The 15,576-nt window shown below is 41.1% G+C and overlaps 2 protein-coding genes across 2 annotated transcripts in view; one reads left to right on the forward strand and one right to left on the reverse strand.

Moving 5' to 3' along the window:
* The window catches only part of LOC110527930 (uncharacterized), a 29,012-nt gene extending 16,688 nt beyond the window's left edge, over positions 1–12,324 (forward strand). Inside the window, exons 3-8 of the mRNA XM_021609567.3 lie at positions 1,973–2,134; positions 6,326–6,491; positions 7,359–7,492; positions 7,681–7,802; positions 10,122–10,226; positions 10,418–12,324. Coding sequence (XP_021465242.2) covers positions 1,973–2,134; positions 6,326–6,491; positions 7,359–7,492; positions 7,681–7,802; positions 10,122–10,188 — 651 coding nt within the window. The 3' untranslated portion in view covers positions 10,189–10,226; positions 10,418–12,324. The remainder of the gene's footprint in view (positions 1–1,972; positions 2,135–6,325; positions 6,492–7,358; positions 7,493–7,680; positions 7,803–10,121; positions 10,227–10,417) is intronic.
* Positions 12,215–15,549, reverse strand: LOC149985629 (mitoguardin 2-like). Its single transcript, XM_090238643.1, has 4 exons — positions 15,355–15,549; positions 15,084–15,137; positions 14,787–14,903; positions 12,215–12,692 (listed from the first exon to the last, which is right to left on the reverse strand). Exons 1-4 carry the CDS (start codon positions 15,487–15,489, stop codon positions 12,501–12,503), a joined length of 498 nt encoding a protein of 165 aa, XP_090094769.1. The 5' UTR covers positions 15,490–15,549; the 3' UTR covers positions 12,215–12,500.
* Positions 15,550–15,576: the final 27 nt, after the last annotated feature.

Raw genomic sequence — 15,576 nt, forward strand, 5'->3', positions numbered from 1 at the left:
TCCTGTTGCCTAGTCACTTTAACCCAACCTATATATACACATAGCTACCTCAATTACCTCGTACCCCTGCACATCGACCTGGTACTGGTACTCCCTGTATATAGCCATGTTACTTTCACTCATCATTGTTTTTCATTATTCACTGTGTATTTATTCCTCACGCCACTATTTCAATTATTTATTTTTAATCTTTAACTCTGCATTGTTAAAAAAGGACCTGTAAGTAAGCAATTCACTGTTATTCTACACCTATTGTTGACAAAGCATGTGACAAATAAAAATGGATTTGAAGACTGCTACCGGTCTCATATCCTTGGCCCATGACTTACTGTGTGTGAGGAGGAATCTCCTCCTTATCTTAATGAGCCCCCATAAAACAGAGCTGGGATGGCCAGGCTACAGGCTAGACTAAAGGAACAGGCACCTGATCACTGTCCACCCGACTGATCATCGCTGAGGCCCTGGTCAGACACCTGCATGTCTGGGGAGATAAGGGGAGAGCCAGGACAGTACTGGACTTCTCCATGAGTCATTGACAAATGTTTCAAAACCACTGTCTGGGAAATGAGTAGCCGGTCAAGACTGTGTGTAATGGGCAGAAGGTTCCTTTTTCTGTCAATGGAAAGGAGTGATTTCAGTCCTCCTGACTGTTATGAATTTGTGTCCCATTATTTGACCTGCGTTTCCATTAGTGGACAGGTTCCTTACTGGAGTTTCACAGAAGTTGCACGGAAAAGCCTTCTGGGGGGGGAGAAAGGCTTCGAACTGAGCTTACTTCCTGCTTTTGTTGGGACACTGTGTGAAATGTGGACGATTGTATAAATATTTGCTCAAATTGTCCTTTTCATATTTCTGCAAATGTGAACATCTGCGCCTCTCGGGCTAACGGTCACACCATAAAACAAACAAACAAACAATGGCACACAGCCATGTCTTTGTGTTCCCACACCAGTGCGGTCATAAGTTTGAACAAAATCGTCAATCACTGAACTTCTGCTCCAACCCTCTTAAAAAGGCACTACGTCTGTTTTCCCAGGCCTTTTACTTACCTATTTCCATCTGGCCTCATAAGCAATATGTTGACATCACCATGTTTAAGATGAACATCCAGCCACCACTGCCATCAATCAAACGACTACAAACGTATGCAGTGCCACTATGGTATGACGAGAGATTATGCAATACAGTCAGGATGAGGCTAGACCCTAACATAAATTCATATGAGTCGCATAATCCCTTCCAGAGTCGACTCCTCCTGGTCAATGTTGACATGAAGCTAGGGAAAGACTTAGTGGCCCACGGCAGCAGGGGAATGCATTTAGTAGTAAAAAACTCAACCGATATGGTTAACATGTAACAGGTCGTAAAATATCCCATAGGAACATTCCTGTTTAGATAAAAATGTAATGAAATAAAACGTGTTGAATACCAGAGAGGATGGATACCCTCCCCAGCAGGTTACATCATCTAACATCACCCTCTTGTTAAATCCACGGATCCTTTTAGGCATGTGATGCAGCACCTTTAAGGTGATGTTATGACTGGACCCAAGAATTTCAGAGGACCTAATGTTTTTTTTAATCACACATGAACTTTTTGGTGTGTGATGGTGTGTGACTTTTCAGGCATGACAAAGGAATGACAGAGCGATATAAACCACTGAAATCATTTGACCGTTTACCTCAACAATAGATTACAGCTCTCTCTCTCTCTTCCCCCTCATAAAAACACTCAGTTGAATTACCTACAAGCAGTAGCCCAGTAAATCCCATTGCTTACTGGTTACCCATTGTAAAGATAAGGAACTATACAAACAACACATTCTTACAACCTTTCCTCAGAGAACATATCTAGTAGTGTCTTGAAACAAAATCTGTACATCTAGTTCTCAACCGAAAAGTTAAATTAGCAGCCCTACAGAGACCTATGACCTCACTAAGCTCACCAAACCCTCCTCTCTTTGATTCCTCAGGTCCACCAGGCCAGCTCCAATCCCCTGGGCTCCGGACTGGGCTACCTGGAGCACATCTGTCAGCTCATCGAGAAGATTGGTCAGCTCCAGGAGCACAACCTCAGGCTGCAGAAGCAGATCTGTGGTCTGCAGAAGGATGGAAAGATGGCCAAGAACAAAGAGGTGAGTCACATACTGTACAGACAGTACTATAAACTATCATCATCAGCATACTCACACAGTCCTGTCTTTGGAGTCGAATCTCCATTAGGTTAAAGCATCTGGATTGGGTGTATTGTCTTATTAAAAAAAAAAATGGCTTCTTATCAAAAATAGGCTTCCGCCATATAGCTTTTACATAACATATCCAGTCTTGTCAGATCAGGGAGGGCGAAGAGAGGAAGCACTGAGATAAAGCTGGTTTATGGCCAAACCATCGCTCTCAATGAGTTAACAACGTGAATGTTCTTAACGTTAGAGTATTATGATTTATCCCATTTACGAAGCTCCTAAAACTGTTATAAAAACGTTGTAAAAGGCCGCTGTAGGTAGTGTAGGACAGACCCACGAACATCGATCTTTGATTTGCAGTTGACTGCTGTCCAGGTGGTGCAGAGATGCATACATGCTTTGAAGTGAGCGATTATGACCCACAGGGACGGAATGGCCAAATTTGGTCCGTCTTTCGCCCAGCGGGCCTGTTTAAATTGGGATTTTAGTGCAGAATGATAATTATTGGGCCTATAATGGGGGCATCAAGGAAAATTAATTGGCCGACGTGGGGGCCTCGAGACAAAAATAATGGTCCGGTATGGGGGACTCAAGGGGAGAAAAAAAATTGCGGTGTGTTAGACATGCCACGGACGATTTCTGGTCTCAGTACGTCCTTGCTCACTCATGCTGTCCCAGTGTACACTTAGCGGTTTCCAGAATGGCAGTAGGATGAACGTGGATGAAAGTGTATTTAATGAATAGAACAGCTTGGCCCAGCAGCCTTTAAACGTGTGAGGCACACATTTAGGAAAGTCCTTATAGCATGGCAAAGAGACACCTTTATGTTTATATCAAAGGAATTAATAACAAGCACCAGGGGCTTTTCCTGACACCTGTTTAGAGAGAGCAGAGGAGTTAGGGTCTGTGGCTGGGACAATGGTGCATCATTCCTGATGATAACTAGACTACCTGAAAAATCAACATCTGAACCCCAGCAACATCATACAAACAAGATGATTTACCGGAATTGAAAAATAAATAAGAATCATCCGTTTATATCTGAAATTATGTCCATGTTAGCTAATCATATTATGTAGCTGTAATATCACTGTCTCACAGCTATTCAAAATTAGATATAGGTAAAGGTTCAAACAAATGTGACTATGAAAATGCACAAAGGCAAGGCCAACGTCAGCATTAAAATAGGGCAATTTACGTTTTTTGTTTCTCTGTAGTAAGCACCAGTTAGAGTGGCATTGCAGTAAACTCTCTTAAAATAGCTAACAATCTTCTCAGTTAACAATGTATAACCTATAAAATCCCAAGGCCAGCTCTCCTCACTCTTGCTTTCCGTTCCCACACAAGATGAATAAATTGGCTCTGAATGTAATCTTACCAACGCCAGAGAGAGAAAATACCATTGGTTATTTATGGATTTAAAAAAAAAGTTGTGCCGTTGTTTAAAAAAATCGGTATGGTAATAACATGGGAACATGGGTGAAAATGAATAAAACATGAATTAATAGAAAATTAGGAATGTATAGTTTAGAGTCCTAACACTACCTCAAGTTTATGTTTCAGTATCGGTTGAACCCAACTCAACAAGTGCTCATAGTTAGTCTTTCGGAATCAGCTCAACACAAGAAAAAAAAAACTAAACTTGGATTTGAAAAACAACAACCCAGGCACTAGATTTGGGTGACACCTTATTGCATTGTATTCAACTTTGCCCCCTCTCTTGTGACATTTGCCTGTGCTTCTAAAGAAAAGTACTTTGGCATTGTGTGGATGTCTCGCTTTCCTTTTGAGACTTTGGCACAATACCGGAGCTGCTATGTTCAGGGGGTTTCAGAGAGCTTGTTCCAAACTAGCTCTGTCAGTTTGGGCCTGGGGGCCGGAAAAGCTTTCCACTGAAGCAAAGGGTGAGCCCAGCAGGAGCCTACACTTCAAAGTCTTCAAAGAGAGCTAGAGAGACAGTGAGAGAGGGACAGTGAGAAGGACAGTGAGAAAGGGGCATTGAGAGAGGGACAGTGAGAGAGATCCCAAAAAGTGCTCTTTCAAAAACAACCACATGCTCTCTAACTAAAAACCCTCTTCAACAATCTTAGCAGGACTTACAATTCTTTAAGGTCACCAAATTCAGATATGATTTTACCTCGATAATTCTAACTTTCCATTCAAATGTAAGATACACAGACATAATGTGGGTGTCATTCTCTCTGGGCCCAATCCGGTCTTGAAAGATGTGCACACGATTTTCAGATGGTTTTGAGGACCACACCAGCTGTCCTCCCAAGCGTTTAGTAATAATTTCCCCTGCTGTGAGTGTTTCTATGTTTAGGCCACAACCTGAAACATGTAGATGACACATCAAAAGGATGAGCAAGTTAGCTGGGGCACATCTAAGCCCCATGAATGGTGGTGCTGACACTTATGGTTCCCTGTGCCTAGGCCCATCTACCCCACCTTTCACATCAGCACCAGGGTCACTGCTGGGCTCATTATAAACACAGAGACCCAGAAAATTGCATTAGAGCCAACCTACCACGACCAGGGTGGTTTGGGGTTTCTTTATGATCAGTCAGATGAACTGAGACGCACAAAAATATCTAGAATCAATACTAGAATGGAAGAAAACTTTAATCAAGTTTCTAATGTGAGCAATGAATGTGAGCTCACTTGTCAGGCCTCAAGCTCCCCTTTTCCTTATTCTAAAATAAGTACTACCTCAGACAAAGGAGCCGTCCGAAGGCTGTCCCTGGGTTATTGAGAAACGGGATGTGATGAAGGGAACATTCCAGAGCCGGAGTGTTCTGGACCTTCCCTTTTCCCTTGAGTGCACAGAGACATAATGCCTCCAACAGTTTAATCCTCTTCTTTTGGTCAGAGGTCAAATGCCTGGTGTGGGCGGCCCTCTGAGTCCCCAAAGGTGGGAGCTGCCTCCTTCTAAGGGCTAAGTACACACAGATGGGGTGGTCCTTGGAGAGGGCAAAGACCACCCCTTCTCAGTAGAGAGGGTGTCTTCACAGAGGGGAGAGTGTGGTTGTGGGTCCAGCGGGGATATCAGACTGTGGTCAAAGTTCAGTAAAAACCAAAACAAAGCAGTGGAGCAGGACTTCAGTAGTCATTCATCATGCCATGCTTACCCATGTTTCGGTATAAACGTCTAGTGGTTGCATAACAGGCCATTCAGAGTTCAAATAAGGATTTCCGGGAGAGAGCACTGTCCAGAGATGGTTATTTTAGTGTAGAGTTTGCACCATGTGTCCAGGATAGAGTTAACTTCAGTGCGGAGAATGAAATTATTTTGCACAAGATTAGGAAATGACTTCACCTAAATGAGTCACTTGGGTTACAGCTCTGGGTTCTGAAGTTGTGCAGGTGGCGAGTGTGTAACATTCACGTGATGAAAAATCCCCCTACTGTAAAAGTGACACTGCAAGTTTGATTGTTAACAATGAAGCAGGAAAAAATAACTCTCGTCTCCAGGCTTTCATCTTATTCAATTTATGCTACTGCTGGGCATCTGCGTGGTTTGAACTTCAACAGGGTTTTACGTTAGCGTGGATGTGACGTCCAGAGTTTCCTCAGCTGGGATAAACAGATGGGAACTTTTTCCAACTCTAAACAATGACTCGGAAAGTCTCTCTGATTTTTCTATGAACTACCACACGTGACTGCATAGCGCATATGTTGTAGGCTTATGAGAAGAAAATAGCTAGGCCTACTATGGATAAGTGGATGTAGAGTTTTGAAGTACATTTTGTTTAGGTTAGGCGGTCATAAATCCAAATCAATCTTGAAAAGAAATAAGAAAATACACACTCTATGCATGAAAACAACAAATCAGGTTATTACATTAAAGTAAGATTAAAATAGTCAAACAAACTCAGATATCACCTAACATTTTGGCAGCAGAGAAGGCCTAAAAATGCAAGATTGTGATGGCCAAAGCACATTTTCACTCCTTGTAACAGGTGGTTGCTGTCTGAGTCAAGTAAGTACTGTTGGAGGACCCTTGACCCCACGGGCGAGAAAAACAGTAAAACTAGATTCTGATTGCAAATACATTTAATATGCAGTGTTTTCTCATTGTTTTGATGTGGTGGTTTGTCCCTCCTACTCACAGTCCTGTACCCTCTCTTCCTGTCTGTCCCCCAGGACTTCTTCCTGCAGCACTGTAGCTGTGGAACGGCCGGCCTGACCTTTCAGGAACAGAAAAGACACTCCAGGAGTGAGTTCCTGACCACATCCATGAGTGGCACCCTCTCTGACCTCTCCACCATCCCTGAGGTCACACGTCACACAGGACTCACAGCCATGAGAGGTCAGTTAACTGCTTAATAACAACCCATAATCAACATCCAGTCAACTCTCCTCACTTAAAATCCAATGAATATGCCATACATTCTCAAAAAGTGTTTTTGGCGCAGTTTGACAGTCATTTCATCAGATGTTTTCTATGCAACCTTTTCGTTTCCCTCAGAAAACCAGTGTGTTATTTCATTGGCAGGTAGATTAGCAGTTAATAACCTGCTCCTGCGGGCCTCATTCAGTCACACACAACGACATAAGACCGAATTAAAATACATGTTTCCCCAACGTTTTCCTGAAACAGATCTAATGGGTTTATTAGAACATTATGAGTGAATCTTAGGTTTCAAAACGTGACCGGGTGACACCCAAGGTGTGTTTTCGCCTTATCATCTCACATAACATTCCAAGGAATGCTAGTCACCCAGCAACAGAGTCATTTCGCCAAATGTTTTTACCCTCCTGTTTTCGTGCAGGTCACATTCCCGCAGGTGGGCGGGTGACAGTAACGTGGTCCAGAGGAGATCGCTAAATTTTTACTTGAGCAGGAGAGGGAAATTCCTGGCATTCTGCATATAGAAGGAACATATAACGTACCATGGATTTAGGAATTTCTTGCTCCTCCAATATGCAGGATTCTGGAAACTGGAACTGGGAAGTAGGGGGATGGCAAATGGTCCTCCCTGTACTGCGATAACAGATTGAGGGGGTGGGGAGGTTGAGTAGGAAGTGGTGGCAGGGCGAAAACAGGGGGTCCTCTGGGACAGCTGATTCACATCACCATGTGTCATAATAGTTTCCCCCCACCATGAGTAGTGAGTGGTTCCAGCCCTCATGACACTAATTCATATCATATCTCTCTCTCTCCTTCACTCTATAGAGAGTGACCAAGGTAATAACCAGCCCCTGGTGCCCCTTTGTAGGAGGGGCCTGAATCGGAGGAGCTACACAGAGGGAGAGACACGCTCCTATCTCTTTGACAGTACAGAGGGTCTCTCTGCCCCACACAGACGGGTGAGTCACAAACATTCCTCCTCTGACTCACTGGGCTGTGCACAACAGCCTCAACCCCTGTTTGCGGTCCAAATATGTACATCTGCACAACACAATGTTACAGTAGATTTAAAAACACACTGTCCTGATCAAACAGTGGGGAAAGAACCTATTTGTTCATGCTGAGATATGTGTGTTTGGTTGTGTAGCTGAGTGAGAACTACACATGGGGCAGAGTGAAGGATCTGGTGAAGAAGACCAAGCTGAGAAACCAGAGCAGACTGGGACAGACATCCACCTCCCTGAAGAGATCCTGTCCACAGCTCTACTGGTGAGGACCTCTCAAAAAACTCTATACTCCAAAGTCTTTTCTAAAAAATACTGTATTTCTTACTACAGTATTTACAGTACAGTATTTCTTAATAAACACACAAAGAAAAATTATGAATATGTAACGATTCTCTTGTTGTGAAGGAGAGTCGGACCAAAATGCGGCGTGTAGATTGCGATCCATGTTTATTGTGACTATAGCAACACGAATCTAAATACAAACAGTGCAAAATAATAAATGTAATGAAAACCGAAAACAGCCTAAACTGGTGCAAACTAACACTAAGGACAATCACCCACAAACACACAGTGAAACCCAGGCTACCTAAATATGGTTCCCAATCAGAGACAATGACTAACACCTGCCTCTGATTGAGAACCATATCAGGCCGGACATAGAAATAGACAAACAAGACATCCAACATAGAATGCCCACCCAGTTCACGTCCTGACCAACACTAAAACAAGGAAAACACACACGAACGATGGTCAGAACGTGACAGAATACCACATTGGAAATGTCCACAAAACATAACAATCAGGACTTGGCTGTTGTCTCAACTTGTCAGCCATTTGAGATTGTCTGTTCTAGCTGAAGAAACTAAAAAAAGGTCACTAAAGATAACAGTTGGAGCTTGTTGGTCCTGCAAAGTTGTGTGAACATCTTGAACGGATCATGATACAAGAACAGAGAGGTCAAGTTGTAATTAATCACAGCTCTCTTTAGTTTCATCATCTTTTGTGGGTGTGTGCACCTACTAACTTTTAAATCCTTTAGTCTTTGTAGAAAGAGGAGTTCAGACTGTCATTGGCAGTAGGTCATAGGTTGTGTTTATAGAATGACTCAACTCCTGCTTTCTAGAAAGAAAAACACTGAAAATACTGAAAATGTCCGACCAACTGATATCATCTTACCATTTAGAGATCATTACTTAAAGCTACAATATGGGCAAAATTTGCATCGAACGTGAGGTATACAGTACCAGTCAAAAGTTTAGACACACCTACTCATTCCAGGGTTTCTTTATTTTTACTATTTTCTACATTGTAGAATAATAGTGAAGACATCAAAACTATGAAATACATAACCAAAATAAGTGCTAAACAAATCTAAATATATTTTATATTTGAGATTCTTCTAAGTAGCCACCCTTTGCCTTGATGACAGCTTTGCACACTCTTGGCATTCTCTCAACCAACTTCATGAGGTAGTCACCTGAAATGCATTTTAACTAACAGGTGTGCCTTGTTAAAAGTAAACATTTGGAATTTCTTTCCTTTTTAATTCGTTTGAGCCAATCAGTTGTGTGGTGACAAGGTACGACGGTTGGTATACAGGAGATAGCCCTATTTGGTAAAAGACCAAGTCCATTTTATGGCAATAACAGCTCAAATAAGCAAAGAGAAATGACAGTCCATCATTACTTTAAGACATGAAGGTCAGTCAATACGGAAAATTTAAAGGAGTTTGAAAGTTTCTTCAAGTGCCGTCGCAAAAAACATCAAGCACTGTGATGAAACTGGCTCTCATGAGGACCGCCACAGAAAAGGAAGACCAAGAGTTACCTGCAGAGGATAAGTTCATTAGAGTTGCCAGCCTCAGAAATTGCAGCCCAAATAAATGCTTCACAGAGTTCAAGTAACAGACACATCTCAACATCAACTGTTCAGAGGAGACTGTGTGAATCAGGCCTTCATGGTCGAATTGCTGCAAAGAAACCACTACTAAAGGACACCAATATGAATAAGAGAATCTATCTAACACACAGGAATCTACGTCAACATAATGGGAGTAGATATATAAAAAAAGATGTGGATATTTTGGGTTAGAAAATGTTGGAAGCACCAACACTATATGACAGGTTCTTGGCAAATCATTTCAGATATCTTTTTTCTTTTATTAATGCGAGTCAGTGGAAGAATTGTGGTATTCTGTTGTTTGAAGGTTGTAGAACACAGGAATTTGGTGGGAGTTGCAGGGCTTGAGGAAAGAACAGCTATTTCCTTGGCCCTTCAACCTATTCCACATGCTGGATGGGGCACTCCTCAGACAGAGGGTGGGAGCTTGGCACGGACACAGACGATTAGCGGAGGGGTTGCCGTGTCAGGTTTGAGGTATGCTGGGAGGAGTTGGAGAATTCCCAATGTATTTCACAGTGGTCCAATGAGATATAGAGATGCTTTGCATAATGTATCTAAAGGGAGACCCTCTCTTGGAAATAAATGCATGTGGAAAAAAACATCCTGGTCTCAAGCATTGTGCATAGCTCATTGTAACAGCATTGGCGCACACCAATAACAATGCCCAATTTCCATACAGCCCTGACCTGGGACCAGTGGAACTGCCAGGAAGAAACAGGAACTCCATGGTCGCCTTGGGCCATTAGAACAAACTGGACTTCCAGTGGCCCCAATAACAAAGAAGGTACACAAAGTTCTGAAACAATCAACATATTGCTAACGTGTAGTGAAACATGTTGGAAGCATGCTGTGAATGTACAAGCACAACTCATTTAGCAGCTATCATATGATTAATGGCCAGCGTATCTTAAAGCTATCCATAGAGGTGAAGAGGCAACACTTTCTAAACACTGAACGTCTTTGTTTTCTACCTAGATACGAAACAGATGGCCCAAAGTGGGAAGAGACAGCCCTGAAGAGGAGGACAAAGTGAAGTTGAACAGATTCTTGACTGGACTGGGATATGATGAGTGTGAAAGGAGGGATGAGAGAAAGAACACTTGTGATGGATGACAAAATTTGAGTGAGGAGTAAAAAGAAAACAAAAAGATGGATGGTCAGAGACATCTCTCTCTCTTGCAATACAATTCTAAAATAAGGGATTTTATTGTTTCAAATAAGGGAACATTGGTATGTATATGAGAATAGAGATGCATTTACTCCACAACGTACATGAAAACGATATCAATGATTTAATCTTGTACTATACTCGTTTTCTATACAATTCATATGGTAGCTTAATGTCTTCTCTAAATGTATTTTATTCATTCAGACTGACATTTCAATACTGTGTGTTGATGGAGCAAACAATAACTCTTTGATATGGTAGTTTCATCGAAGAAATAGACAATATTCTGGGGTGGAAATAAAGACTTGGATTATCATTGACAGTGATTAGATAGAGTACATTAGAAAAGGCTGCTTGTTGAATCTTGCTTTCGTCTATGGTAAAGTCTGCTCCCAATTGAACATGGCTGCTGCATAATAACATTATTTACAAATGTCTCGTGATCCATTATGTGAGAGAGAAGTCTACAGTAAGACAAGTCATGCTCCCATGAACAAATGTGAAACATACACATATCGTACACATATCGTACATATTTCAGAATTGTACTTTCAGAATCTATACAAACATATTTAGTGTGATTTATCTTCTTGTTTTGAGTGTAGGCCTATATAGGCTAGGTGTTTGCAATATGGACCATACATGGATGACAGATTGTGGTATATATGTTGTGTGATTGTGCTGTACATAACACATGTTCATGTAGTGTGTGTACAGTCAGTATGATTGTACAGGAAGGGAGTTATGTCTGTAAATTCCTACGTCTATATGATGGAAAGTTATCATTATTGGAGAGAGAGAGGTTCAAGATCCCTAAAGATAAAAAATGAATTAAAAAAAACTGCTGTCAGATGTTACGATGACATTTGTGATGCATTTCCCTAAGGTATTTTAATGTTCCTGTCAAACATTTGTTAAAAAAACAGTCAATATATACATATTTTTTTATATCAATTGATATGATTTACCAGAGTCTGCTGTTGCTTGTTCATCTTCAAGATATATATTGTTTTTGGTCGGGATATATATTGTTTTTGGTCTGGTTTGACTAGCTAACAGTGATTTAGCTTTTCTACACCACTGTTACATCACTATGAGGTTATTTGATAACAGACAGGCAAAACAAGTGCCACGGTGCTTTGGAAATCTCACTGGGCAACTAGAGAAGGTAAGTTTCACACAAAAACTTTGGAAAGGATTATTAAATTGGCTTTAAAGCCTTGACACCTACCTGAAAAACAGCAGCAGCTAATTTCAACTGCTCAAAACTGTCCATTGTGTAAATGACAGGAATGGAGTTAATCCAATTTTACAAGACACTAATCCCACAGAAAGAACACAAACAATAGTTAGTTATCCAGTATGTACTTCAGCAACGTGAACTAGAGTGTAGTACAACACTAATGAGTTCTACATAATGCCATCGTGTAGTCCTATTAAAATAATAATGTACTCATTCTCTAACTGTATCATACTGAATTCATGTACCTCTAAATACTCTAATCAAGTAGAATATAAATGTGTTGCAACTGAGAGGCAGTAAAGGCTGTCAATATGTATGATACATTTGTCGGGCTGGTAACTAAAGACAAAAGATAGTGATATCTGTATATTGTATATTGTACAATTTACTGCAATGGATGAAAAATCTCAATATGCATATTGCATCATTATTCAAAGTTATTTTTCAGAATAAAGTTGACATTTCCTAAGACATGAAATGTATGCTGTGCTTCTGTGCTTTAAGTTCATTTTAAATCACTCACTGACCCCTCACAGGATATGAAGCAAATCATGTTTCTTATAGAGAGAAGGACGTAAAGAGCACCACCTCAGTAGAAACTAGCTGATCTTGCAAATAAGTGGAAAGATACACTCAACTGTGTGTGCTTAGACAGAGATTCCCCTCTCTTTATGATTCATACTAATAAGTAATGAATACTTATTCTCATCCAGGAAGAACTGCAGGAAGCGGACCAGCCTTTTCCAATTAGAGAGGACCTTCACAGCCAGTGACTCGGGAGATTCATACTTCTTTCTGTCCAGGCTGAACATTTGTTGGATAAAAGACAGAATCCGACCCTGGAAACACAGAAGGGTATCTGTCACTATGGCGAAGATGAAGGGAAACTCATTGATCGCCACATCATGGTAAAGTAGGTCTGTATCAAAGGATACTGTACACTATTAAATGACTACAACATACAGAGCAAAGCAAGCTAACTCACTCACAGCTGAGAGAAGGACAACAACAAACAGGCCTATACCAGGTATTCCCAAACTGGGGTACGCCAAATAAAAATGTGATTCACATTTTTGTTAATAAAAATTCCTTCATTTTCACGGGGCTATACATTTGGGTGAGGTTTTTTCCCCCGCCCGAGTAGCCTAGTTTCACTGACAAAAATAAAATGAAACCATCTAGTGTTCAGCGAAATAACAACACAATGTGAAATACAGATAGTCTAATCAAATAATTAACATCCAATCACATTAAGCGTTACTGTCTCACGAGAATTCCACTGATGGTCCGTATGTAGCCAAACGTAGCTGCTGCTCATGTTGGTATCTGTACTGATGGTGCAAAAGCCATGACAGGGAGACATAGTGGAGTGGTAACGCACATGCAAGCAGTTGCTCATGATGCCACTTGGGTACACTGCAGTATCCACCGAAAGGCTTGCATGCGCCTGACCGCAAGAAAGACGTTTTGGAAACTACAGTGAAAATGGTTAACTTTGTTAAAGCAAGGCCCCTGAACGCTCGTGTATTTTCTGCACTATGCAATGATATGGACATCGACCATGTAACGCTTTTACAACATTTGCCCCTTGATAACCAGCACACATAACCAGCGCGCTGGGTATCAAGGGGCAAAGTATTTACACGTTTTTTAAATTGAGAGACGAGCTTAAAGATTTCTTTACTGACCATAATTTTGACTTGTCTGACCGCGTGCATGATGACGAGTTTCTCACACGACTGGCCTATCTGGATGATGTTTTTTCTCGCCTGAATGTCTGATTCTAGGATTACAGGGACTATATTCAGTGTGCGGGACAAAATTGAGGCTATGATTAAGAAGTTGGAGCTCTTCTCTGTCTGCATTAACAAGGACAACACACAGGTCTTTCCATCATTGTATGATTTTGTGTGTGCAAATGATCTCAAGCTTACGAACAATGAAAAGTGAGACATAGCGAAGCACCTGAGTGAGTTGGGTGCACAATTACACAGGTACTTTCGCAAAACAGATGACACAAACAACGGGATTTGTTATCCCTTTCATGCCCTGCCTCCAGTCCACTTACCGATATCTGAACAAGAGAGCCTCATCGAAATTGCAACAAGCAGTTTTGTGAAAATTTTACTTAATCAGAAGCCACTGCCAGATTTCTGGATTGGGCTGCGCTCAGAGTATCTGCCTTGGAAAATCGCGCTGTTAAGACACTGATGCCCTTTGCAACCACGTATCTATGTGAGAGTGGATTCTCGGCCATCACTAGCATGAAAACTAAATACAGGCACAGACTATGTGGAAAATTATTTAAGACTGAGACTCTTTCCAATACAACCCAACATTGCAAAGTTATGTGCATCCTTTCAAGCACCCCCTTCTCATTAACCTGTGGTGAGTTAATCACAATTTTCGATGAACATATAAGGTTTTACATGTAAGATGGTTAAAAAAGAGCAAAATTATTGATTGTTATTATATTATTATTTGTGCCCTGGTCCTATAAGAGCTCTTTGTCACTTCAGATTAGCAGGGTTGTGACAAAAACTCACACTCATTCTTATGTTTAATAAATGTATCGTATAGTGTGTGTGTGGCAGGCTTACAATGATAGCAAAAAACAACATTTGAGAGTGAGCTGACCCTGGTGCTAGAGGGGGTATGCAGCTGGAGGTTGAATGTTTGAAGGGGTACGGGACTATAAAAAGTTTGGGAACCACTGTCCAATAGGGTCTCTCGGTCTTCTCAGTATTTTGTCAGTACAGGACCTTTTTTTATTCCTATACTATTATTTTAAATGTATGTAGTTCTGTCCTTGAGCTGTTCTGATCTGTTACTGTTCTGTATTATGTCTTGTTCTGTGTGGACTCCATAGTAGCTGCTGCTTTCGCAATAGCTAATGGGGATCCTAATAAAATACCAAATGACAAGTCACATACCCTAAGAAGGATGTAGAATTCTTTGGTCTTGCTCTGTGGTCCATAGGCTGCCCACAGGATCACTGGGTCTGTGTAGTCAAACACCTCATACAGATGGTGGTACAGCGCATCAGGCCTCTACGGACACACATGGATACATTACATCAGAACCAAGATGACATCTCCTGGTAATATGTGGTAATGCATGTACGATAAATGAAAAATATTAATACTTGAATTTATTTTTGCCCACACCTTTCCGGTGTTGATAATAAAAATACAGACAACAGCCATGCAACAGTTTTTTTTTCATCCTACCATTAAACACTCCCTCTTCTTCTTAATTTGTGACCAGGCATAGAACATCACAGTCTGTGAAGACATTTTAAAACAGACAGTGACAGTAGGGGTGGGTTCACCTTATTGCATGTTGAACGTGAACATAAAGCTTTCACCTTCACACATACGGTATATCATTGTGATAGGATGTTCAAATCGTCTTTAGTAATCTCATTATAAATCAATGCTGAGTGCACGTATCATTTACAACATTTATTTGCTATTGATTATGAGAATAAAAAAAGCGTACTGTTTTCTTAGTGCCCTCTGAGATCCACGGGGTGCGTAGAGTTGGCTTTAAGATGGCTGGAATGTACTCCTGGCATTCCAGCACCTTCAGCACAATGGACTCGTAAAATATGTCATAAAAGCCAACGGTGTGCATCTAGAGATAGCAAGCAGGGAGCAGAGCCATTGTTCAGTGAAATATGGAGGCACATTTTCTCTGGTATGGATGATGTACAGCAGGGAA

Source organism: Oncorhynchus mykiss, chromosome 1, assembly GCF_057628025.1.
Source record: "Oncorhynchus mykiss isolate SJ-2025 chromosome 1, ASM5762802v1, whole genome shotgun sequence".
NCBI classification, from domain to species: Eukaryota; Metazoa; Chordata; class Actinopteri; order Salmoniformes; family Salmonidae; genus Oncorhynchus; species Oncorhynchus mykiss.